This window comes from Dama dama, chromosome X (genome assembly GCF_033118175.1).
Source record: "Dama dama isolate Ldn47 chromosome X, ASM3311817v1, whole genome shotgun sequence".
NCBI classification, from domain to species: Eukaryota; Metazoa; Chordata; class Mammalia; order Artiodactyla; family Cervidae; genus Dama; species Dama dama.
Window position 1 is genome coordinate 120,962,917 of NC_083714.1, and position 24,519 is coordinate 120,987,435.

The following is a 24,519-nucleotide window of genomic DNA, read 5'->3' on the forward strand; positions in this document are numbered from 1 at the left end:
TTGGGAAAGCATCTTGATCTCTAAAACAAGAAGCTGCCCTCAGCAAGTAGTACAGCTACTGCCCCGTGTTGCCTGTATGAAACAAACCAACGGGCACGTACTCCTTCCTGGGCCAAAGAGATCTTAAATTATCTTCCACAAATGACCCCATAGACACATCTGGAAATCACCAAATCCATAGTTTCATCCCAGACTGTGCCAGAGATCACATAGCTTTCAAAGACCACCAGTTCATTATCTTTCTCTCTCCACCTACACCTCTTTTTCTGTTATTTGAGTCCGGGATACATATATTCTTCTAGATTCTAGTAGTTTGTCATGGTTATTTGAAGGTCAGATTTACTTAGGTGTGAGGGAGACAGAAAACGTGTATATGAAGTAATTTTCCTGTTACCTCGATGTTTCTGTTTTGTTTGTATACACACACACACATATATACATACAATGCATAAATTAATAAGCTCAACAGGTAAATCATGCATGTATAATATCTATACTTTATAATTGCTTTCATAAAGTAACTTCATGAGAGTTGGTGAGGTTACTTAGAGATTGAGGCTATTATATCTGAAAACAATGTATGTTAGCAGTTCAGTAAAATCAATCTGCTGTAGTGGAATGACAAATTGAATTTTTAGTGTTTGGCATCTTAAATTAGATTTACTAGTCAGTCTACATCACCTTCATGAGGAAAACTGTCAATTTAGATAAACTACAAGAAATATTTTCTGATAGATACAATGCTAGTGTTAAACATTTTCACAGGTAAAGACTTTAGCTTTTGCATTATTGACTTTCTGTATTATAAAAAATGAATACCGTGTTATATTTTTAATTTCATCAGCAAGTACAATTTTAATTGTATTTCCTTTTAAATAAGTTAGATTTAACTTTGAATTGTCACATGTGATTAAGGACTGCCATATTGAGCCGAGTTATAGGTTTTCTTCACTATCACATGTCTAATAAAAATCTAATAAGGGAATTATGGCACATGCATATTCAGGTATAGTTACTTAGTTGTCACATTAAATAATATAAACTTAAAAGTTGGCCCAATTTTCTGAGATGCTTGAGAAGTATAGCATGCTGCTGCTAAGTCACTTCAATCGTGTCTGACTCTCTGCGACTCCATAGACGGCAGCCCACCAGGCTCCCCCATCCCTGGGATTCTCCAGGCAAGAACACTGGAGTGGGTTGCCATTTCCTTCTGATAATAATATAAGTCTGTTATAAAAAATCTACTCAAATTGGAAGATCCACAAGACAATAGAAATTAAATGATGTGGTGTAGTGGAGTGACATATATTTGCAGAAGTTAAAGTAATTCCATACTTATTTTTTCTTGTGTTAATTTTATTTTCACATTAAATTCATTATGTGTATATGTGTGTTCACTATCACATGTGTACATATGAAAAAATTACTATGCCAGGTATCCCTAAGCTGGTATCAGGATAGCTTACTATTAAAAGTATTTATGCTAGATATATAAATTATAAGTTTTATGTGGAGACTTTGGAAAAAGTTAGAAAGGAAAAAAAATTCTTGACTGCAAGCCTTCTCACACACTTCCATTTGTTAATAAGCAGTGTGGACCTCTATGAAGAAGCTAAAATAAATATCTTCTAAAATTATTTGTATAACAGTACCTCAAATAATGGCTTATTTTGTTCACATATGAGTTACATTAAAATCTGAGAGACAGTTGAACCAAGACACATACCTGCAATAGCATTTAGTTTGTGTGTATTAAATTGGAAAAATGCTGTATAGTTAAATCGGAAATACCTTTTAAATCTATACTAATGAAGATTACATTATGAAATGAAGAAAATATTCGTGTTTGAATTATTGGAATTTAAAAATGGAAATTATTGTATTACAGTAGATCTCAGCAGTTCTGGCCAAATATGTGTTTTAAAAATTATCTTTTTAAGTTGATAGTTTCTTCACTTATTTAATAAATATTCTTGAATACCTACTGTAGGCTAGGCTAGATATTATGCATGAGTGTCTGCTGAAATTACTTTATATTGTAAGGTACCTAGGTTATGTGACCTTATCTGTTTAATTATGTTATTTTACTGGTGATTTCTCATGAGGTCGACCATATATGTTGGTGCAGATGTGTTGGTGCTTTCCTTGATGGGAATAAAAGCCTTTTCTGTCATTTTTCTCACAGGCTTAGATTTCTACCAAGTTACCAGATTTCTACCAAGTTACTAATTTATGTTAATGCATTAGAAATCCTTATTAAAATGCAAATGTTATCCTATGAAGGATAACACTTTAAACAACTATAAGTCGTTAACACATTATCGACATTCAGTTTATCAGTTTAATTAGATGGTAATTTAGCTTGGCCCTAAGGAATTAAGTAAATCTGATGATGTGGAAGGGAAGAATCAACACAAGGCAGATCAAGGAACAGGTGCAACCAGACCCTTTACAACGGACAGTACTTATACCTGGCCTTCTGGAAGTAGGATGTTCTTAAAGACTACTATATCCAGCTCCAGCTGATTGTCTCTTTCCCTGCCAGCTTGCCTTACGCCAAAAGTTTGTTCTAATTTTAGAAAATGAATATAGATATAAGGAATGACTTTCTGTAATACTTTATACTAATTATTTTATGCATGTAGTGTGTTTTATTGTTTTTGAACCAAATGTGAGTGTCAGTCGCTCAGTCATGCCCAACTCTTTGTGATCCCATGGACTGTAGCCCACCAGGCTCCTCTGTCCATGGAATTGTCCAGGCAAGAATACTGGAGTGGGTTGCCATTCCCTTCTTCATGGGATCCTCCCAACCCAGGGATCCAACCTTGGTCTCCTGCACTGCAGGAAGATTCTTTACCATCTGAGCTACCAGGGAAGAAGGGGTAAATTATAAGCTTAATAAAATTGGTTGACAAACAGCTTTATGATCATTCAAAGATTGATCCTCCCCTTTTTTGTGTGACATAGCTTCACATAAGCAGATTTCTTGATAATGCAGTGAAGAGGGATGGAAATTGCCAAGAGAAAATGTTCTCTTGTTGCTATTTTCTTCATTGAGGATCATAACCAACTCATGTGATCTCATTAGGCTTATTATTTAAGGTCATTCTGCCCAGTGACTTGAGTGAAGGCACGCAAGGCTGAGTACAGTCAGAATGATAGTTTTGCCGTGCCATTTATGTGTATCCGAAACTGTGAACAGAAAAGACTGTACCCTTACCTATCTTAGCTGTGTCATATTCTTGTTTTTTTTTTTTTTTTTGTATGCCATATTATTTGAGTCTTCTTTCTCTAGATGGATTAATTTTGCCAAATTTGATTATTTGATTTGCCTTTTTAGGGCTATAATTTCTATACATGGTCAAAGAGAAAGAAATATTAATAACTCAACTGCCCATCTTATTAGAAGGAAACTTTTTTTAAGACTTTTGAGACAAGGAGAGAAAGTTGCCTGTCTTCAATAACTTAAGTCTTTTCCCATTACCATATTATTTATGGCCCATCAGAACCTATTGTAAAAACCTGTAAACCATTTGGGGATTTATAGTTCATGTATTATTATTTTTCAATCATTTGTAATAATTAAGGATGCTATTTTTTAAAAGATAATATAAATTAACAGGTTTTCATATGATAGCACACTTTAAATTATTGATAAATAATCTTGTATTAAAGATTTGACATATCTTCATCCTTATTAACACTAATGAAGTAAAAAAAAAAATAATGTTCCATCATTACAAAAAAACCATTACTTTTTTTGCCCAGGTATTTGTCTATTTTTTGTTAGGCTTTGAATCTGTTGACATATTTTCTATATACCACATTTATATTAGATATAGAGGTATTTTTAAAGAATATATTGTAATGATGTGGGATATAGTACATTTTTCTTCTTGAGCTTCTTTGACCTCATAACTCATAAATGAGCCAGTAACCACAACCCATTTGAAACTTTTATATTGAGGATAGAGAAGCCCTTTAAATCATGGAGGAAAACATTTTGTTTTAAAAACTTAGATATAATACATCATTTGTTTCAAAACAGGATTGTCTGTATTTCATGCATGGAATGTGGCCCTTCAGGAATCAAATTTTAAGTAGTACAAAAAAGTGATAGCTAAAATTTTAGACAGAAGTTTATTAAAAACTTTATGAGTGATACCTGTGCCTACTTACAGAGCTCAAAATTTGAAACCAGTTTTCATCTCAACTTTACGTGTTAAAAATCATAACTTTGTCCCATAATAATCCTTTTTAAACTTCAATTGAGCTTTCCGTTTGTTCATAAAAATAGGTACTTTAGGGCTTTCTTCCACATCTCTCAATTTTCATTCCAGGAAAATGAGCATAGTGTATTCTTTTGGGTATATATCATTAGAAATGAATGTGAACAGAGAGGAATAAAATGAATTAGTATGGCTATAGCACTTCCTTGCTAATGATGCATGAATATCTATAATGATATAAGGTGGTAAAGAACATTAACAAAAGCAAGTTGATTTTCTAAAGGTTAGACAGGATTTGTACACATCAGAATTCAGAAGGATATAATTATTCAAGGTAGAGTTAATGAAATTCAAATGAAAAGGCAAAATCTGAATATGAGTGTACGGTTTTGCATAAAGAAGAGAAAATGAACACGATACTTCCAATTACACTGATTTTTTTAAATAACTGTCTGAAATTTTTATTAAAACCAAACTGAAAGGTATACAGCATATATAGTTTATTCATTATAGACCTACATGACGGTGTCAAAAGGAACAATGTATTTTAAGGGGTAGATAGTAAACTAAATCTCCAAATACCCAAGTCTTTTGGTTCACTTTACAATGAGTCTCCGTTCATTGTATATGAAAATTATGATACATTTCTCTGTATTGAAAATTATTGTATCTATTATAACTTTATAATAAATGAGAACACTCAAAATGTATAACTGAATTTTCTTGAAAATGAGTTGACAACTTTCCAAATAGTCTATTTCTCATAAAAGTTCACAGGATCATCCCTTAGATCTCACTCTTCAGCTGGTATCCATCACTTAACTTCTCTTATCTGTGATGACTGGATACTATGTATGAAGACAGTAGGAGGAATGAAGTCTTCCAACGCTAGCCCAAAATTCTATTATTTTAATGTAAAATTATAAGTGCATTTGAATTATCATTCCATTGATCAAGAAGGAATAAGTGTCATATATTTGGCCAAGGTACACACAGGAAACCAAACTTTGTAAAAGGTACAATTTTGTAATGTCAGCTAATTTGTGTAAGTCTATGAATTTGCAATATCATAAGTAGATAAGCCATCTAAATTAGGATTATTTTGTTTTTGTATTATCTAAGAAATGTGTACAAGAATCCTGGACCTGGGTGATCAAAAAGAAAGCATAAATAGACCAGCTTATATTTTTACTCATCTTTGTGCGTGCTCAGTCTGGGATCCTAAACTCCATTTAATTACATTACTGCAAACATGGGGATGGTCTCCTCATAAAGGCTGTGCAGTAACAAATGACTACATTAGCATGTTTATCGTCAGAACTCTCCCAGAGACCCTGCCACTGGAAACCTTCAGCTGACCACATCACCAGGCAGATGGCAGTCCATGAACTCAAAACAAAGTTATTGGGAAACTAATTTTAATTACAAAAATTGTTCTGCTTATAGTGTAAGCAGAGAGTAGAGGTCATTTATCTTTTTGCATTTGTGTGTCGTACAGTGTTTATTTCTTGCTCTTATAAAGAATAGGGAAAGAGGCATCCCTGACCAAGTCCAAACAGTCTCTGAGGCCCAAATGTCTGTCTCCTAGCATGTGAATGGCAGGTAGTGAAGTGCAGTTGCAGGAGGAGAGGCGGGTGCTCTCTTGCATCTTTGGGTTTTGGGAAGTTCTTATTAAAATGTGAATTTCATTCTCAATCCTACTTATCTCGGGCCCTACTTTGCAGTTTAACTTAGCAAGAAACTAGCATCAAAGAGAAGGGTTGATGCTGGGAATTTAGAGGAGAAAGTTGCTTAATAGAAAGCCAGCTACCAACCAAAACCACTTTATCCCTCTTGTACCTCAATCAAGATTAGGGGAAAAAAGTTTAGAAAAAGTCCCTTGGGTATGAACACCACAGATGTAGAACCTGCCCCCAACCCCCACTGCATCCAACCCTATACTTAGTTTTCCAGTCAAAGTAGAATTGCATTAAAAAAAAAGTTGTAAAGATTTATTTGTTTCTTAGTGAGAAACTATTCCTCTTGTGACCTTATGACTGTTGGTCTTTCATTCTCCTATCCATGATGCTAATGTGTGCATATCTCTTATTATAAAATACTCTAACACTTTTTGAAAGAGAGGGTATGATAATAGATAGCCTTGTTACTAGACTTACCATCTTGCATTGTTTTTATCCACTTTACAGCCCTCTGTCAGCTATAAACTGGAATCTATATATGAATTCGGTAAAGGTCTTTTCAATATTAGGAAGCTAAAAGAATTGTTCTTTTGTATATCTATACCAGCACACTGTCCATGAAGAATCAGTGGTGGTGATGACCGAAGACATGCCTTTGGAAATTTCTTATGTGCCTTCTACTTACCTGACTGAGATCACTCACGTCTTACAAGCCCTTTCAGAAGTGGAACAACTTCTCAATGCTCCTGACCTCTGTGCTAAAGATTTTCAAGATCTCTTCAAACAAGAGGAATCTCTGAAGGTAAAACCAAAGCACTTCCATTCAGATTTTTACAAGATCACTACATTGATCATTATTGGACCAGAACATTTGACTTAAATATGTATACTGAAGGCATTTTGAGTTAACATATGGAAATCTTAAAACACTTTGCGAGAGAGTTAGCTTTAGAAATCTGGTGGAGAAAGAGAAATGTAAATTAAAATAGATGTGTTATTTCTTCCCAAAGTGAAGAAACTCACAAAATAATAATTTCTTATATTGAGTTGGCCAAAAAGTTGCTTCCTGATTTTCTGTAGCAGCATACAGGAAAACCTGAGCAAAGTTTTTCGCCAACCCAATACTATTGTTCAGGCCAGAAACAACTCACTAAAACACAAACCTTGCTAGAGAAACAGTTTATTCCCAACTGATACATTGCTTGTCTTTCTTTTCCCATAAAAGGGGAAATTAGATGAGGTTTTAAATTATACCTGTTGTGTATATCATTTTAGTTTTCTATTTTCCGCTTATAATTTATAGATTCCATTTCAGATTAGTGTCAGTATCATACTACAACTTTTGGAATGTAATCAAATATAAAGCAGTAAAATAATTTATTTAAAATCACCAGGCAAAAGCCTCCAGCCAAATCCAGCTTTTTTTCATAGCACCAACTATAAGTTTCTGAATTCCAAACTAAAACATATGAGGATAAAGAAATGAACTTTAAATTTTAGAGGGACGTGTCTGAAGATGAATGTAGCATCAAGAAAATACACATAATAGTTTGTGTCTCTGTTATGTGTAAAAAAAGATAATTTTTGTGATCATACATTTCACACTCAAAATGAAACATCCTAGTGTAACCAGAGCTTAGTATTTTCCAGTGCAGATAGTGTAAGATTACAGACAGACAATAAGTTTGCTCTTAACAGCACCTATCAGATAAAGAATTTTCTAGTCTAAATGATTTCTTGGTATCTCATTCCATATCACATATTTGCTTAACTGTACAAATATAAGCCATTTGTTTGTTTTTGAAATCAGAGTAGCGATATCTTGAGTGACTTGAGTTTAATTTCATGCATTATATCAAATAAGCTAAAAAATTATACTTTAAAATAAAATAGATGCATGAATCTCTGGAGCTCCTCCATCCATTTGGTATGGTGCTGTTGCTTGTTCTCTCTGAAGTAAAAGTCAAATCACTCGTGGGTACAGTGAAGAAAAGAAACTCAAATCAATTGATAAAAGAGACTTGCCAACCTTCCTGTCATAATTCACATTAACTGATTTCTCATGACAGCACAGTTTGTAAGTTCATCATTGTCCTTCAACATGTAAATCACTGCTAATGAAATAATATTCATTCCTTTCCATGTTCATGGACAGACAGGTCAGGAGAGCAGTGACCCTAAACTTATTAAGTTCACAATTGTTCACCATTGAATGTCTTTGTCCTCATACCTCTTAACCTGGTACACTCAGAAGGATAGGCCCCCGGCTACACTCATAGCTAATTATTTTTTCTTGCAGATATATTTAATAGTCTTATAGCTGATACCAACTATGATGGTGTTGATTACTGTGATTTGTAAAACTGGATTATTGTAGATTTAATCTAGCTAGATTATTGAATCCTCATTAGATGAAGTTTGAGGTATAATTCCATCTCACTCTCACCATGTCTCCTGCAACAAGCAAATGGTCTTCTTACCTTTATTGGCTTTTTGAAGGGGGTTGGTTTTGATCTCAGTCTTTTCAATGAATATGTATTTCCCCTTAAAGGCATTCATCATTGTCATTATCTAGTAGTAAAAATAGAAAAGCAGTGCATAAATTGTACAGATGCTGGTTGAGAAGGTTTGAAATTAAATTGTGGTTGATTTTATTCCTGACAGATTTGCATGAATCAAATTACAGAACTGTAGTAAGTAGTGCTGTGATTTAACATACGTATTTTTTTAAGTACAATACAACACAAATAATGTACAATAAGTTAAAATGAGTACTTTCTGAGCTAAATATAAATAATACAGCACATATGATTTCCACAAGTGTATTGAATTAGAAGGCTACCTAATCATTTTGACAAGAACTAAGCAGATAAACAAACACCTATTTACATACGGAAATCTTCATTTAATATTGCTACACTAGCTATATGGCTTCCCAGGTAGCTCAGTGGTAAAGAATCCACCTGCCAAGCAGGAGACATGGGTTTGATTCCCTGGAAAGGGAATGTCAACCCACTCCAGCATTCTTGCCTGGAAAATTCTATGAATAGAGGACCCTGGCAGGCTACATGCAGTCCATGGGGTCACAAAGAGTCAGACACAACTAAACAACTGAACTCGCATGCACATTGGCTAAGGCATGTATGTGCTAAGTCACTTCAGTCATGTATGACTCTTTGCAACCACATGGACTGTAGCCCACCATGCTCCTCTGTCCATGGGTTTCTCCAGGCAAGAATACTGGAGTGGGTTGCCATTCTCTCCTCCAGGGGATCTTCCCAACCCTGGGGACAAACCCATTGAGCCCACATCTCCTTCATTGGCAAGCAGGTTCTTTATCACTAGTGCCGCCTGGGAAGCCCAGCTAAGGTATACCTAGTGATGAATGAGAAACATCTACAAAAGTAGTATTCTTATGTCAGAGCTATTATTATCAATTATCTGCTTAATTAGGCCTTAGTTACTCAATTGGGACCTGGCATGAATAAAGGTGAATTATTAGGACAAAAATAAAAGCATGAGTTAGAATAAGGATGACAGCTACAGTTTCTCTTCTTCAGTAATGAGGATCAATTTGTATTCAGTGCTTAGGCACTCGATAACTAGCCTGTATTAACTAATACTCCCCATAATGAAGTATCTAAAGTTATTATCCACATCTTATAGATGAAGAAACTTAAGAAATATGAAATAAAGTAACTTGGCAAAGTTGACACAACTAGTATTGGTCAAGCAAGGATTTAAACCCAAGCAACCACCTTGCATGAAGTGGTTTCTATGGTATTATGTGGAGTATAGCAAGGATGAATCTGGGTAAAACATGGTAGAATACTGAGATCTGGCATGGACCGTTCATAGGAAAAATGTTCCGGATTCAAATTCTTATTGAATCTCTGCCAGTTTAAAAAGATTCTATAAAAATAAAAGATTCTATAAAAAGAAGCACGCATCTTTCATGCACCTGTTGGCCTTATGCTTAGTGAAATAAGTCACACAGGAAAAGACAAATACTGTATGTTGTTGCTTATATGTGGAATCTAAAAAAATTTTTAAAAAATGAATGTAACAAAACAGAAGCAGGGTTGGAGATATAGAGAACGAACTAGTGGTGACTAGTGGGGAGAGGGAAAGGGGGCAGGACAAGATAGCAGTAGGGGATTAAAGAGTACAAATTACTATATTTAAAATAAGTTAGGTACAAGGATATATTATAGAGGGCAGCAATTATTTTAAAATTTAAATAGGATATAATCTGTAAAAGTATAGAATCACTATATTATACATCTTAAACTATTATAGTATTGTACATCAATCCTACTTCAGTAAGAGAAAAAGGGAGGAAGGAAGAGAGGGAGGGAAGGAAAGAAGGAGAAAGGGAGGGTGGAAGGAAGAAAGAGGAGAGAAGAAAGAGAAAAGGAAGGTGGAAAAAGGAAAAGAAATGGAGGGAAAGAAAGAAGTCAGACATGCATCATTTCAGCTGTTTCATCTAAACTAATGATAGCACAGATGCTCTGGTTGAGGTGGATAAAATGTTTTGTGTCTTTGGTATACAAAGGAGTGACAAGAAGTGTAGACACATGGAGGAAGCTCACAGGTATTGACAGGACAGTTGGGCCCAATGTCAAGTTTAGATAAGGTCAAGAAGTAAAGGCAGCCCTTATTCAACCTTAGCAGCGCTGGGAAGAGCTTGACATACGCTGGAAAATCAACAAAATGTACAGTGAAGCCATTCACTCTTCTTTGACTGGTTCAGCTTTTAGGCAGGACCCTCAAGACCTTAAAAGGAATTACTGGGACAAGCCAGTAATGTAAGGAGTGAGGATTCATTCATTCAAATGTGTTTGTTAAGCTCTTCCCATATAACAGGCATTACTCTAAGTGCTTAAAGTCAGTGAAACTGATGGACTCCTCCCGACTACAGCTTTTGTTATAGCAGAGAGAGACAGAATATAGCCAAACAAGCAGATAATAAATAAGCAAATGCTGTATGTTAATGACGATGCAAGCTATATAAATTAAAAAAAAAAAACGGAGTTTAGATAAGGGAGTATCAAACTATTGAAGGGGAAGGAGATGGTAGGATGGCAAGATTGAGATTATGATTTTAAATAGAGCAGAAAAGGCTTTTGAGCAAAGATTTGGAAAAAGAAAGTCAGCCTTGCAGCCAGATTTGCTGTCCAGTGCAAAGGCCCACATGTTGGGTGTGTGCCTAACCTGATCAGTGAACAGCAGGGAAACCAGAGTGCCTGAAGCGGAATGATCCAGGGGAGGGTAGCAGGGCATGAGATCAAAGAGGTCATGGGGAATCCAGGTTGTGGAGGGTCTGATGGACCATTGTGAAGACTACTGTTCTTGCTGAGTAAGATAGCCACCATTGTAGGTTCTGGAGAAGATGAGTGTGACACAATCTGATTTATGCTTTAAAAAGATCACAATGGCTGCCCCGTTGAGAGTAGAACTGTAGGAGACCAAGGGTAAGAACAAGGGGGACAGTTGACAAATGGATGCCAGTGGCTTGGACTTGGGTGGTAAGGAGAGATTTTTCAGATTTGGGGAATGTTTTCAAAGGGAATATAGAAGGTTTATTTCTGTGTTCACCAAAAGCTAGAGCATGGTTGTATAAAAGCCCATTCTCAGCAGAGTTCGGACCCAGGAGAATTTTGGAGTCCTGTGAACTCAGTGAAAGATCCCTTAGGAATGGAAGATTCCTTCTCATCGAAAACTTGGCCTTCTCTACACCAGCCTTGCTGTGAAGCAGGGGCAACAGTGCTGGTAACAGAGATCTTATTACTCTGGTCAAAATCCTTCTCCTTTGAAATCTGTTTCATCACACTTAACCACAAATTTAATAATGGCAGTCACTTGAATGAAGACAAAGCTAATGCCATGAGCAAATGGACCAGTTTTCTATTTTGGTATTAGGAGAATTAGATAATCGATGGAGGCACTGTATATACAAATCAGAACAAAATATCTGAAGGAAAATAAAATAATCAATGTTTTTGTGTATATTGTAATATAGGGCCATGCTAGATAAAGGGTTAGATTTTTCACCACTTCTACTACTGCTCCAGCAAAATATTATTGTAATTATTCTAAATTAAATAATCATGGAGCATATAAAATGTCAAAGTGAAATTTGATTACAAATGCTTTTTGAATTCTACTTAAATTTTCTAATGAAATAGTTTGGTGTGTGGAAAAATATGACTTCTATTAATGTATACCATATTGTAAGCTGAGCTTTTGGTCTATAACATTTGAAATAATATAATCATTTTGTGATTTCTCAGAAAAAATCAAGTTTTTTTTTTCAATTTTAATTTAATTTTTATGTTGGAGTAGAATTGATTTACACTGTTGTGTTTCAGATATACAGCAGAGTGATTCAGCTTTATTCAGATTCTTTTCTCATGTATGTTATTACAAAATTTTGAATAGACTTCCCTGTGCTTTAAAGTAGGTCCGTATTGATTATCTATTTTATATATAGTAGTATGTATATGTTTATCCCAAACTCCTAATTCATTCCTCCCCCCACCTTTCCTCTTTGATAACCATAGGTTTATTTTCAAAGTCTGTTGAGTCTGTTTCTATTTTGTAAATGAGTTCATTTGTATCATATTTTTTAAATTCCACATTTAAGTGATATCATATTGATAGCTTACAGTGAATGATGTCAGATTTGTGATCTCCAAAGAAGAAGATTTAGCTTCAGGACCAGGGACCAAGCTTGATCACTCAACAGCTTTTGTGTAAGAGTTTTATTAAAGTATAAGAAGGACAGAGAAGGCTTCTGACATAGACATCAGAAGGGGGTCAGAGAGTGCCCCCCTCGCTAGTCTTAGCAAGGGAATTATATATTTTTTTAATTAGTTATTATAGTAAATCAAAATAATGTCTCAAGGTTGTAAAGATCTTACTAGACCCACTCCCATAATATGCACTTTAAGATAACAGGATTAGTCAAAAGGTTTTCAGGAAGGAGAAACATGTCCTCAAGCAGGATACATTATTGTCATATAATCCTTACTAAGGAATATAGGAAAAAACGTTTGTCCTTTCCTCCTCCTTGAGAATTCCAGACCCTTATCTCCTCCTTGAGAGCCCCAGACCCCTTTCTCCTCCTTGGGGACCTTGGACTTTTTATCAAGCTGTCTAGGAAGTGACTCTCTCAATATGATATTTGTCTTTCTCTGTCCAACTTATTTCACTGAGTATGATAATCTCTAGGTCCATACATGTTGCTGCAGATGGCATTATTTCATTCTTTTTATGGCTGGGTAGTATTCCATTGTATCTATCAGTATATACCACATCTTCTTTTTCCATTCCTCTCTTGATGGTCATTGCTTCTATGTCTTGCTGTTGTAAATAGTGCTGCAATAAATATTGGGGTGCATGTATCTTTTTGGATGATGGTTTTCTCTGGGTATATATGCCCAGGAGTAAAATTGTTGGATCTTATGGTAGCTTTATTTTTAGTGTTTTAAGGAACTTCCATACTGTTCTCCATAGTGGCTATACCAATTCATATCCCACCGTCAGTGTAGGAGGGTTCCCTTTTCTCCATATCCTCTCCCGCATTTATTGTTCATAGACTTTTTGATGATGGCTGTTCTGACCAGTGTGGGATGATTCCTCATTGTAGTTTTGATTTGCATTTCTCTAGTATTTAGTGATGCTGAACATCTTTTCATGTGGTTTTTGGCCACTTGTATATTTTCTTTAGAAAAATGTCTGTTTAGATTTTCTGCCATTTTTTTTAATTTGTTTTTTTTTTTGTTGTTGTGTTGTTAATGAGCTACATGAGCTGTTTATTTTGGAGATTAATTCCTTGTTGGTCACTTTGTCTGCACACATTTTCCCCCATTCTGTCAATTGCTTTTTCATTTTGCTTATGGTTTCTTTTGCTATGCAAAAGATTTTAAGTTTAATTAGGTCCCATTTGTTTGTTTTTGTTTTTATTTTTATTACTCTAGGAGGTGGATCCAAAAAGATATTGTTGCGATTTATGTCAAAGTGTTCCACCTGTTTTCCTCTAAGAGTTTTATAGTATCCAGTCTTAACATTTAGGTCTTTAATCCATTTTAAGTTTATTATTGTGTATGGTGTTAAAGAATGTTCAAGTTTTTCAACTAGCACATTTATTCAGTTATATATTTCCTTTTTTCAACTGCTTTTATGATTTGGGACTGATTTAATTTGCTGTTTATTTTTCGCTTGATTGATTTGCTATTGATATTTGTCAACTACTTTACAAATATTAATCTCTTTGCTATAATTGGATTCATACTTAAGTCATTAATACAGTACCTCAGTTTTCACTCCTCTTATAGTGAAGATATTATAGATATTTACTGCATTAGAATTCATATTTATGTATACTTTGGTAGTTTCCCTTGGTATTTTTTACATGTCTCTCTTTCATAGGAAATTATTCATTCTTTTCTCCCAGCTATTATTTTATCAGGCCCAGCAGTTGTCCTACTTTTACTCCCCTGCAGCAATTTACTCCCATCTCTGAGAAGTAAATGGCAACCCACTCCAGTGTTCTTGTCTGGAGAATCCCAGGGATGGGGGAGCCTGGTGGGCTGCCGTCTATGGGGTCACATAGAGATGGACCACATGACTGAAGCGACTTAGCAGCAGCAGCTGCTAAAATGTACCTTGAGGACTCACTCTGCCTCTTCCCATTCTCCTAGAAAAACTATTTTGATAATCCCCATCTAATAAATTCTGGAAGTCAGAAGCGTCTGCATTAGAACTTACAATTCATGAGGCTGGTAGAAGTTTTGAGGTTGCAATTAAGTTGTATGGAGGCTTTTCTTTCATTCATCAACTATTGAAGCTATTCTTTGACCAACTATGATGTCTTTTTTCTTGATCCATGATATATGACTACTGATTTATTACTTATGGAAGGACACTATCTTCCTATGGAAAATGTTTCAACCAAAATATGTCCTTGTATTTAGGAACAGTTTTTCACATGTGGACCATAAACAATGCAGGGAAAATAATCAAAAGGGCAACTTACCATAGAGTCAATAAACAAAACTTTAAAAAATTTTCTTTTAAAGCTCAGAAAAATTTAATTAATAAGTACTTTAATCCCTTTTGATTGAACACCCTTCCCAATTTGGTATGTCATTAACGTAGTGCCTAGTAGCTAGATGGGACATGAAATGGATAAGGATTAGATTTATATAGGATGTTGCCTTCATCTGTCAGATAAAGACAAATTCCAGAGAGTGAAAATGAACTGGAGTTTGAGTCTTTGGTGCTCCAATTTCTCTTTCTCAATTTTAAGATAGATATACTCCCCAATGACTGCTGTCACAATAGCTACTAATGGGTTTTCTCTAATCCTTTTTCCTTAGAAATGAAAGTTGTGTGCTCTTCTGTTAGGCAAGTTACAAAGGGTCTCAAGGCATTTTTGTTATCTAAAACCGCCTAAAGCTCTTATTTCTGCCTTCTTAAAATGTGAAAACAATCATGCATGGTTTTATAACTCTAAAAACACATATACTTGCGTTTGTGTACGTATATACATTTAACTGCAGTGTTACATTTATTAAGACAGTGATACTGAATCAACAACTGCAAAAGATACAATTTTTACCATTTGGCATGCTGTGCAATCGAGCCATCTACTCCTTTTGACCTGTTCCCTATGGTAACTGATATCCATCATAATCATAACCACTAGGAAAAAAAAATCTTGTTTTTCTTGTTCACCACTGTATCTGCAACTCCTAGTACAGTCCTTGTTTAGTCACTGTCATGTCCGATTCTTTACAACCCCCTCAACTGTAGCCCTCCAGGCTCCTCTGTCCATGGGATTTCTCAGGCAAGAATACTGGAGTGGATTGCCATTTCCTTCTCCAGGGGTCTTCCCAACCCAGAGAGCGAACCTGCATCTCCTACATTGGCAGGCAGATTCTTTACCACTGAGCCATCAGGGGGGACAGTACCTAACACTTAATAGGCACTCGATGGATATCTATCTGTTCAATGAACAAATGAATGGATGATAGTCTGTTAAATCCAGATATAAAGTCTGTGATTGAAGAGGACAGAGCATTAATCAGCCTCCTAGTGACAAGATTTTTTTTCAAAAAAAGAAACAAAATTAACCTCCTCTACATTATGAGATCAAACTAGTTATTACGAAATGAAGTCAACCCTAAATATTCATTGAAAGTACTGATACTGAAGCTGAAGTGCCAATATTTTGGCCACCTGATGCAAAGAGCCAACTCAGCAGAAAAGACCCTGATGCTGGGAAAAATTGAAGGCAAAAGAAGAGGGTGGCAGAGGATGAGATGGTTAGATAGCATCACAGACTCAATGGACATGAATCTGAGCAAACTCTAGGAGATAGTGGAGGACAGGAGCCTGGCATACTGCAGTCCGTGGGGCCACAAAGAGTCAGACATGATGAGTGAACAACAGCAACATCGTGTCCAAACTCATTGAGTTAAATTCTCCAGACACATGAATTCTAACAAACTAAAGCATATATACCAGCATGGAGAAATACACTCTAGGTTTGTACACGTTGAATTTTATACCAATCATTTATGAAAGCATGTGGCAAGAAACCTTGGCTTGCATTATATGGTTATGGTAAATGGTAGACTTGAGAGGTTGCAAGGGCATTGGATTTGAATATTAAAGAATTAAATTTAGACACTGAATCTTTCTTGTTCTTTATGAATGACTATTTTTATTTCACTATTGCATTATAACCATTCTTGGTTTTTCAAAAACCAAGGAGAGCCAGAGAAAGGGTGGATTTTATTTTATTTTTTTAATTGGAGGATAATTACTTTACAATATTGTGGTGGTTTCTGCCACACATCAACATGAATCAGCCATAGGTATACATATGTCCTATCCCTCTTAAACCTCCCACCCACCTCCCTCCCCATACCACCCCTAGTGTCCTGGGTACGTCATATAAAATTCCAAGTCTCAATGTTTTTAACATTGAAATTAGAGCAATAATAATACCTGCCCCAGCCTCCTCAACAATGATATTGCGGAGATGGAGTGAAATCATGTAGGATTATGCAGAAAAATTCTTGTAAATTATTCTTGTAAATGATTATATAAATTTTAAGTTTTATAAAACCCGTATTACTTCATCATATATCTAAAATCTGAAAAATTATTGTAAATTAAATTTTCAAGTAAATACTCCTTAAAAATTGCCTTTAATGATGTGTTAAAACATAAGATTGCATATTTATGAGTAAAAAAACAAGCTTTAAATAAACTGTTAATGGTAACATAAAATATACATGATGTTATTCCCAGATTTGGCAAGTAGCCTAACTGTAAAAAAAAAAAAAAAATACAGTTTACGAGAAGAATGCACATAGCTAAAAACATTTGCTTTCGACGTAAACTTTGGTTAAGAATCTTATTTACTTTCAATCATATTTACTGTATTTCCAAAGCTAAGTGTTACTTATTCACAGGTAAAACTTTTCAATCTCATATTAATTTTAGGTCCAAATGAATATTTTTTTAATATTTAATATTGAAGATGCAGACTCTAAGCTGTTCCAAGTTTCCATGCTACATGGCTTTTACCAAGAATAGGATGCTATTTTTTAGGTTGTTTTTTTGTTGTTGTTATATGTGGAGTTTTGTTTTCAATGAAATATGCTGAATTCATTTTTTTCCTAATCCTATTTTAGTAATTTAGAATCCTTGTTCTGAGTTCAGAATTATTACTTAAACTATTTAAAAGCACTGAAGCTCTAAGTGAAGGATAGTTTAATGAATAGTGTTTTTCTTTTTTCTTTGCAATTCTGAAATTTATGCTTTTCTTTTCTTTTGCCATTAAAATAATCTGATCTGTATCCGTTTTCTTGCTTAAAATGGTAATCATGAGCATGTTGATCCTTTGATAAAATTAAACTAAACTTTATAAATTGGCATTATGTGGGTAAAAGTATTCAAACCTTGGCAATTGCATATAGTTCAATCTACTACAATGACTTTTACCCACATCTGTTTATTTCTGAACTCTAGTGCATATAGTTAAACAGTCAAGGAAAAAATCAAGAACTTTGTGTTGTAAATCACACATAATTAATTAATGGATACCAATTATTACCAATTCCCAAATTGAATTTTCCAAACCTGAGGCAAAACATTAAAGGATGTTCTCACCATTAGAGAAATGTCTGGGGTTTAAAAAAACATAATGAAAGGAGGTTAAGAGTTAAGATCCCTCTCATATAACATGTGTTGTTTTGTTGTTTGTTGGTTTTCTTAAATTTGTACATTTAGATTCAGAACAATTATATGAAACAACGGTTTTGCTTTTCTATCCCAATATAAAATACTATGATAGAAAGCATGTTCTCCCAATATCAAAAACATTGACCATTTATAAAATGGGCAAAGTATTGCCAAATCTGTTTCCTATTTTTCCCAAATAGTGTACTGGCATTTGTATTAATTTGTACATATATAATTACATTCCATCTTGAATAACTGTTATATATGAACTTGCTTGATCACACATACTGGATTTTTTGTTCTTTATCAAATTAATAAGATGCTCATGATTGCATATTTAAATAGGATAAAGAAGTATAAAGTGAAAAGAGGAAAGAAAAGCATCCTGTCCATATTTTCCAATCCCATCCCTCGGCAGTAATCAGTTTTCATGTTTCCCTGGATTACTGTATTGCCATAGAGTGTTTCTCTGTAAAAGCTATCTGCCCTTCCTTTGCTCAAGACTTAAAAGCATGTCCTGGTGCTAAAAATTTTGGAAACATATAATGTCATATGTCTAATTTTTAATGATGAGAAAAGCATTTGCTTCTATGCAGCTCTCCTTTACCATGAGCAAGAGCCAATTTTTCTTTCAAGATATTTTTTTCTAAAACGATTTTGACAATGTGTGCAACTTAATGCAAAATGTACCTATCACAAAAGGACTTACAAAATCACTTTCTGTTTCGTTGGTACTAATGGACTAGAATTGTCGTCTTTGAGGAACGATTGGATCAGTGGAGTACGGGTTTTGCATTTGTTATCGTTGTTCTTGTTGGTGCTCTGTGGCATCTGGGAAACTAGGCATAATTCTAAAAGGACTCTGTCTGTTGTTTAATATCTCAGGTACTGTGAGGGAACCATGGAGAAACTTAGCAAGGAATACAGAGAGACTGTTATTCCACTGTTTACTCTTAACAGCTAAATAACCAATAAAAGTAAAACAGAATAAACAGGGAGACATCCAAAGTACTCACAACATCTGTTCAGGCCTGAATGTGTGTCCACAATGGTTCAATAACAATGTAACAAACCTTAAAGGTTCAGTGGTTCCATTCAAATTGATTCCATAAACAGGTTAAGATTCAGAGCTTCAACTAAGCTGTTCACTTCAAATGAACATATATATAGTGAGGCCTGAATACTCACTAGAGAGTGTTTAACTCTCTAAAAGAGAAATGGAAAATATGGTCCCTGTGCTCTGGTAATTTGTAACATTAATTGAATACACAGGTCAGACTTATACAAACAAGTTAGGAAGTAATAAAAGTAGGAAAGACATAATACAGCCAAAATACCTAGTATAAGGCATGAGTGTTACTCAATTTATGAAAAGTAGAAAGCAATGTGGACTTCCCAGGTGGCTTAGTGGTAAAGAACTCTTGCCTGCCAATGCAGAAGACATGGGTTTGATCCCTAGGTCAGGAATATCCCCTGGAGAACAAAATGGCAACCCACTCCAATATTCTTGCCTAGGAAATCGCATGGACAGAGGAGCCTGGCAGGCTACAGTCCATGGGATCACAAAGAGTCAGACACAACTTAGTGGCTAAATAACAACAAAAAAATCAATGTAGACAGCAGAAATTGAGAATAATTTTATTGAGAAGAAAGCCTTTGAAATATTCATGCTTTGAATACAAGTGACATTTGGACAATACTAGTAGCTACCACTTATTTATTATGTGCCAGGACACATTCTAAATGTTTTGCTATGCTAACTTGTTACCACAACAACCCTATTAGGAAAGCCCTATTAGTATACCTGAATTCTGAACTATCCAAGCTGGACCTAATGGTTTGCTTCAGAGTGCTGAGATCTTCTAATTCTGAATACATTCTCAAGGTATAGAGTTCATAGGATTTGGTTGCCAATTGCATGTGGGTTGGTAGAGAGAAGATTCAAGGATAACACTAAGAATTTTGGCATGAGCAGCTGAGACAGTGGAGCTGCCATTAACTATAGCGTGTGGAAAATTGCAAGACAATTAAGGAAGGGTACAAGGTTGAGTATAAGTTTGGTTTTGATGTGTTAAGTTTAAGGTGTTTATTAGACTTCCATGTGGACATCAAGAAATATATTGAATATCTCTTGGATATATAGAATAAGTTAAGTTCAAGAGGTCTTCGCAGTTAGAGATAAAAATGTAGGAATCATTCTTCCACACTTGCTCACAAAATATGGGTTTTTCTGATGTCCCCTTTCCAGCACTCTTTCCTATAACCCCACCTCTGTAGATAGTCTCAGCCACTCCCATGATCTAAATATCATTTGGACACAAATGGATCTTATTGGTGGAAATGGACCACAGGAGAGGCAAGATGTCAACATGGTGTCATAGAATCACTGCTCCTAGTGCCCAATAGTGGGGTGTTGGCACATGTAGGGACTCAACCATTGAATGATTGGCTCTGCTAAAAGCTACAGCAAAGTGCTTATGGGCTAACAGAAAAAGGAGGACTTTGACTTTCTGGTTCACTGTTGTATTACCAGTATATAGACTGTATCATGCACATGGCAGATTTTCAACGGATATTTGTTGAGTTAATGAATGAAGACAGACCTGCAGCTCTCAGAAAAGTGGAGAGAAACCTGAGGCCTAGCAGAACTTACTAAGAGTACAGAAGCCAGCCAGGGCTGTGTGGTGAAGGCTATACTTAACAGTGCTGAATGCTGCAGAGGCAGGAAAAAGATGCAAACAAGAAGCTATTAGTGAACCAAATAGAAATTTTCCTCAGGAAGTAAATATAGTAAAAAAACAAAATGTGAATCACAGGTGTTTTATAGCCATCTGCTCACATTAAGTCATTCTGAGATGTAAAAGATGAAGAATCACTAGAAAGCAATTTTATAATTTGTAAATTAAGTTCAATACACTTCAAGCCAGAATATAAATGAAATACATAAGTCACTTTTCAGGGAAAATACACTCAACAATCAATTTCATATTATCTTATATTTTACTTATTGTGTTATATATCTGAAACTGTATTGTTTCAATTTTAAGGTAGTTTTTTTTTTCTTATGGAAACAATCTTACTAAAGGAACACTAACAAACCTTGAAGTAAATATTTATAAATAATTTATAAATATTTTATTACAAACCTTAAAATAGAAGGCAAAATTTCAGATTACTGTTTGTATACACATCCTACGATTGAACAATTATTTCAAAACTTTCCTCAGAGTTTTAAACTCACGAAGCTGTGTTTGAGCTTACTTCTTGGTATGAAACAGGACTAAGCATACCTACATGTTATAGATATTCTCATTTTTTGATTGTGTGCCAGAGTTTGTGCAAGTGCTGAACTGAATTCTCTGTTGTTTATGTGTGAAATGCCCATTTATTTTCATGACTACATGGAAGTCACGGCAGCAATATGAATTTCAAATGGCACTTTTAGAAACAGAAATCATACAGACACTTTTCAGAGTAAACATGAAACAACTTGTTGTAAGAGAACCCGTGAAAAATTCACGAAATTCTTGTTTCAGTTTGTTGTCATCAGAAATGATTGCTAATATGTTCAGTTTATCAGCTCTCACTGTCTCCTACTCTAGCCTTGGCCAGTTTCTTTAGTATCTTGTTTGACATTCATATAAATAGATTTAACATTTACGTGGGAAAAGGCACGCTTTGTAATGAAACATTCTGACAGCAAGGAAGCAGTTGTCACTTTATACTAAATGGAAGAAAAACCAACATTCAGAAATGTGCCCATTATGATAGAGAACAGAGCCTCATTAAATTAGGAGTTACTTGAGGCCTTTATCTCAGCCTGATTAGTTGGCAAATAGGTCCCTTGTTTGGTTTCCTAGATCAATTGTCTGTAGTCTCTAGTTTCTGTTTTTTAGCTCATTAAAGACACTTATAGATTCCAGTTGGATTCTCTTCTTAAATTGAGACCCACATTTCTAAATATTATTTTTTCTCAAACTGAGGCCTATATTATGGTGGCTGTGTTACCAATGAGCTCTTATTTAAACAACATGCTTTTCACCTAGAAATGTGAATTACAGCAGTATAGTTCACTGTCTTCTGTTTTTCCTTATTTTACATATTCAGGCTTCGACTTTCAATTGTGAAAGTTACTTCCCAATCAAAATTTTCTCTATTAAAAATGTATAAATAAGGATCTCATTTAACTTACTTGATTCTAGGAATCAGAGTGACAAGGATGCTATTTTGAAATATTAAGGACTTAAATAATATAGACTCATGTATGAGTGCCTTCCAGACATTGAAATTTCCATTTCCAGGAAGTGTGTCTAACAAATAAACGTCTCATCGAATTGAAATTGGGAGCAGGGAGGTCATTTCATAGGGGCATGTCAACATCAAGAAATAAGTTAACTAGTAAGTGGGTACTTCCTCATTTTGCCGTCATATTTCAGGTAAGATAAGGAACTATTCTGGGAGAGAAATGGAAATAATATACTCTATAGTGATCCTAGGGATTTTTCTATCTCCATAGCAACTACAGAGACTATGGTTTCCTTTTTAGAGGGTCAGAAACTATAAAGATCACTTATTTCTAGACAAACCAAAATAGTAAAAAGCTATAAAAGATCTCATCTCTGACTTTAAACTGTGGAAACTGCTACAGAATTTTCTTTGGTGCATATACCATTTGTTTTTCTGTGTTCAGTGCCTCAGGGACAAGAGTATGTGTAGGGACTTTAAAAAGGATTTCCTGGACTCCAGCCAATTTTGACAGCATTCTGCAAGAGTGTACCAAGGAGCTATTATCTAGATATCCAGGGAGTGTGACATCTACTGCCCCAGTTTTTGCTTTTTGCTTTTCTCATTTAAGATAGAAAGTTTTCCTGCTTTGGCAGTGTGCTGCCCTGCATTGCTAAAACTGTTCACAACTCGATTCTGAGCAATTCTACCACTTCCCAGAGAGATGGGAGCTCTCCAGAGATTTCAGGAAGCTTTGCAAGGTCAAATCATCTGAGAGAGAATATATATTCTCTCTCACACACCCCACATCCAAACCATAAAAGAATTTCTTTTAGACCAGTAGGGAAGATACTCCCACCCTTCTCTTTGATTTTACCCCCATAGGAAATGACAGCTATTCATTGTAAGTGTCTGGGATCCCAACATACAGACAGATGGAGTTGGTTGCCCCAGTGTGAATTTCAGTACTCAGTCTATCAGTGAGCTGAATACTTGGTATTAAGTGGAGAACGTATCAGAGTTCTGGATTTTTGCCCTTGGCCTTGCAGCCACGTGAACCTGGAGTCTGTGACTCACATCAGCAAGAGTCTAGCCAGTGCAAGCATTGAGGAAGGTCATTGGGTCAGTAGAGTTAACACAAGCAGCACAGAAAGTCATGTTGGTGCATGTTCCTGGCACCTGACCTAATCTAGCTAGTGTGTGCATGTGTGCTCAGTCGTGTATGACTGTTTGAGACCCATGGACCGTAGCCTGCCAGGCTCCTCTGTCCGTGGGATTCTCCAGGAAGGAATACTGCAGTGGGCTGCCATGTCCTCTTCCAGGGAATCTTCCTGACCCAGGGATTGAACCCATATCTCTTGCATCTCCTGCATTGACAGGTGGATTCTTTCCTACTATACCACCTGGGAAGCCCCAATCCAGTGAGTGGGGTAGCCCTAAATATTCCACCCAAGACTCTAGGCTCAGAGTGAAATTTTACCAGGTGAATAAAAGAAAAAAAGAATGTAAGAGGCTTTCTTGAGTGCAGTGACCTCTAAGGCATTGATAACATATCCAAGATCCATCCTGTCTTTTAAACATTTTTGTTATAGTATCTGTTTTCATTTTATTAAACTTTTCCTCCATGAAGAAGTGTCTTATGTGAAATAAGGCAAACCGTAGTGTCATACTAGGTTATTTTCAATTTTGTAGTGATCTTCCTTTGGTTTTAAAATACATACATTACTCTTCTGGTTCTTCTCCAAGGTCTGATGAGATCTGCTCTTTAGACATATTCATCTCCACCTCTGCTTTCCACAAAGGTTCATCCTTAGGCAAAATTTCATGCTTTTACTCTAACATTTCTGAGCAGTTTTCCCATCTCTCCTACAATTGAACAATACCTACTCTATTCCACTGACTAGCCATTCTCACAGGCAGAATGGTTATATCCTGCATTTTCTCCAGAAGAGTAATGCCACAGGCTATTTTCTGTGTTGGCATGCCTTCCTTTCCCTCATCTGGTAATCCTTGGTATCTCAGATAAATATCCTGACCACTGAGCTAAATTGACTTGCTTAACAACAACAACAAAAAAACTTGAAACCTTCTAATCACAAGGTATTCATGGACTTGAAGACAACATC

At 35.4% G+C, this 24,519-nt stretch overlaps 1 protein-coding gene across 1 annotated transcript in view; it reads left to right on the top strand.

The window, feature by feature from the left end:
- DMD (dystrophin) overlaps positions 1-24,519 on the top strand; it is a 2,165,569-nt gene that overhangs the window by 913,334 nt on the left and 1,227,716 nt on the right. Inside the window, exon 41 of the mRNA XM_061137756.1 lies at positions 6,516-6,710. Coding sequence (XP_060993739.1) covers positions 6,516-6,710 — 195 coding nt within the window. The remainder of the gene's footprint in view (positions 1-6,515; positions 6,711-24,519) is intronic.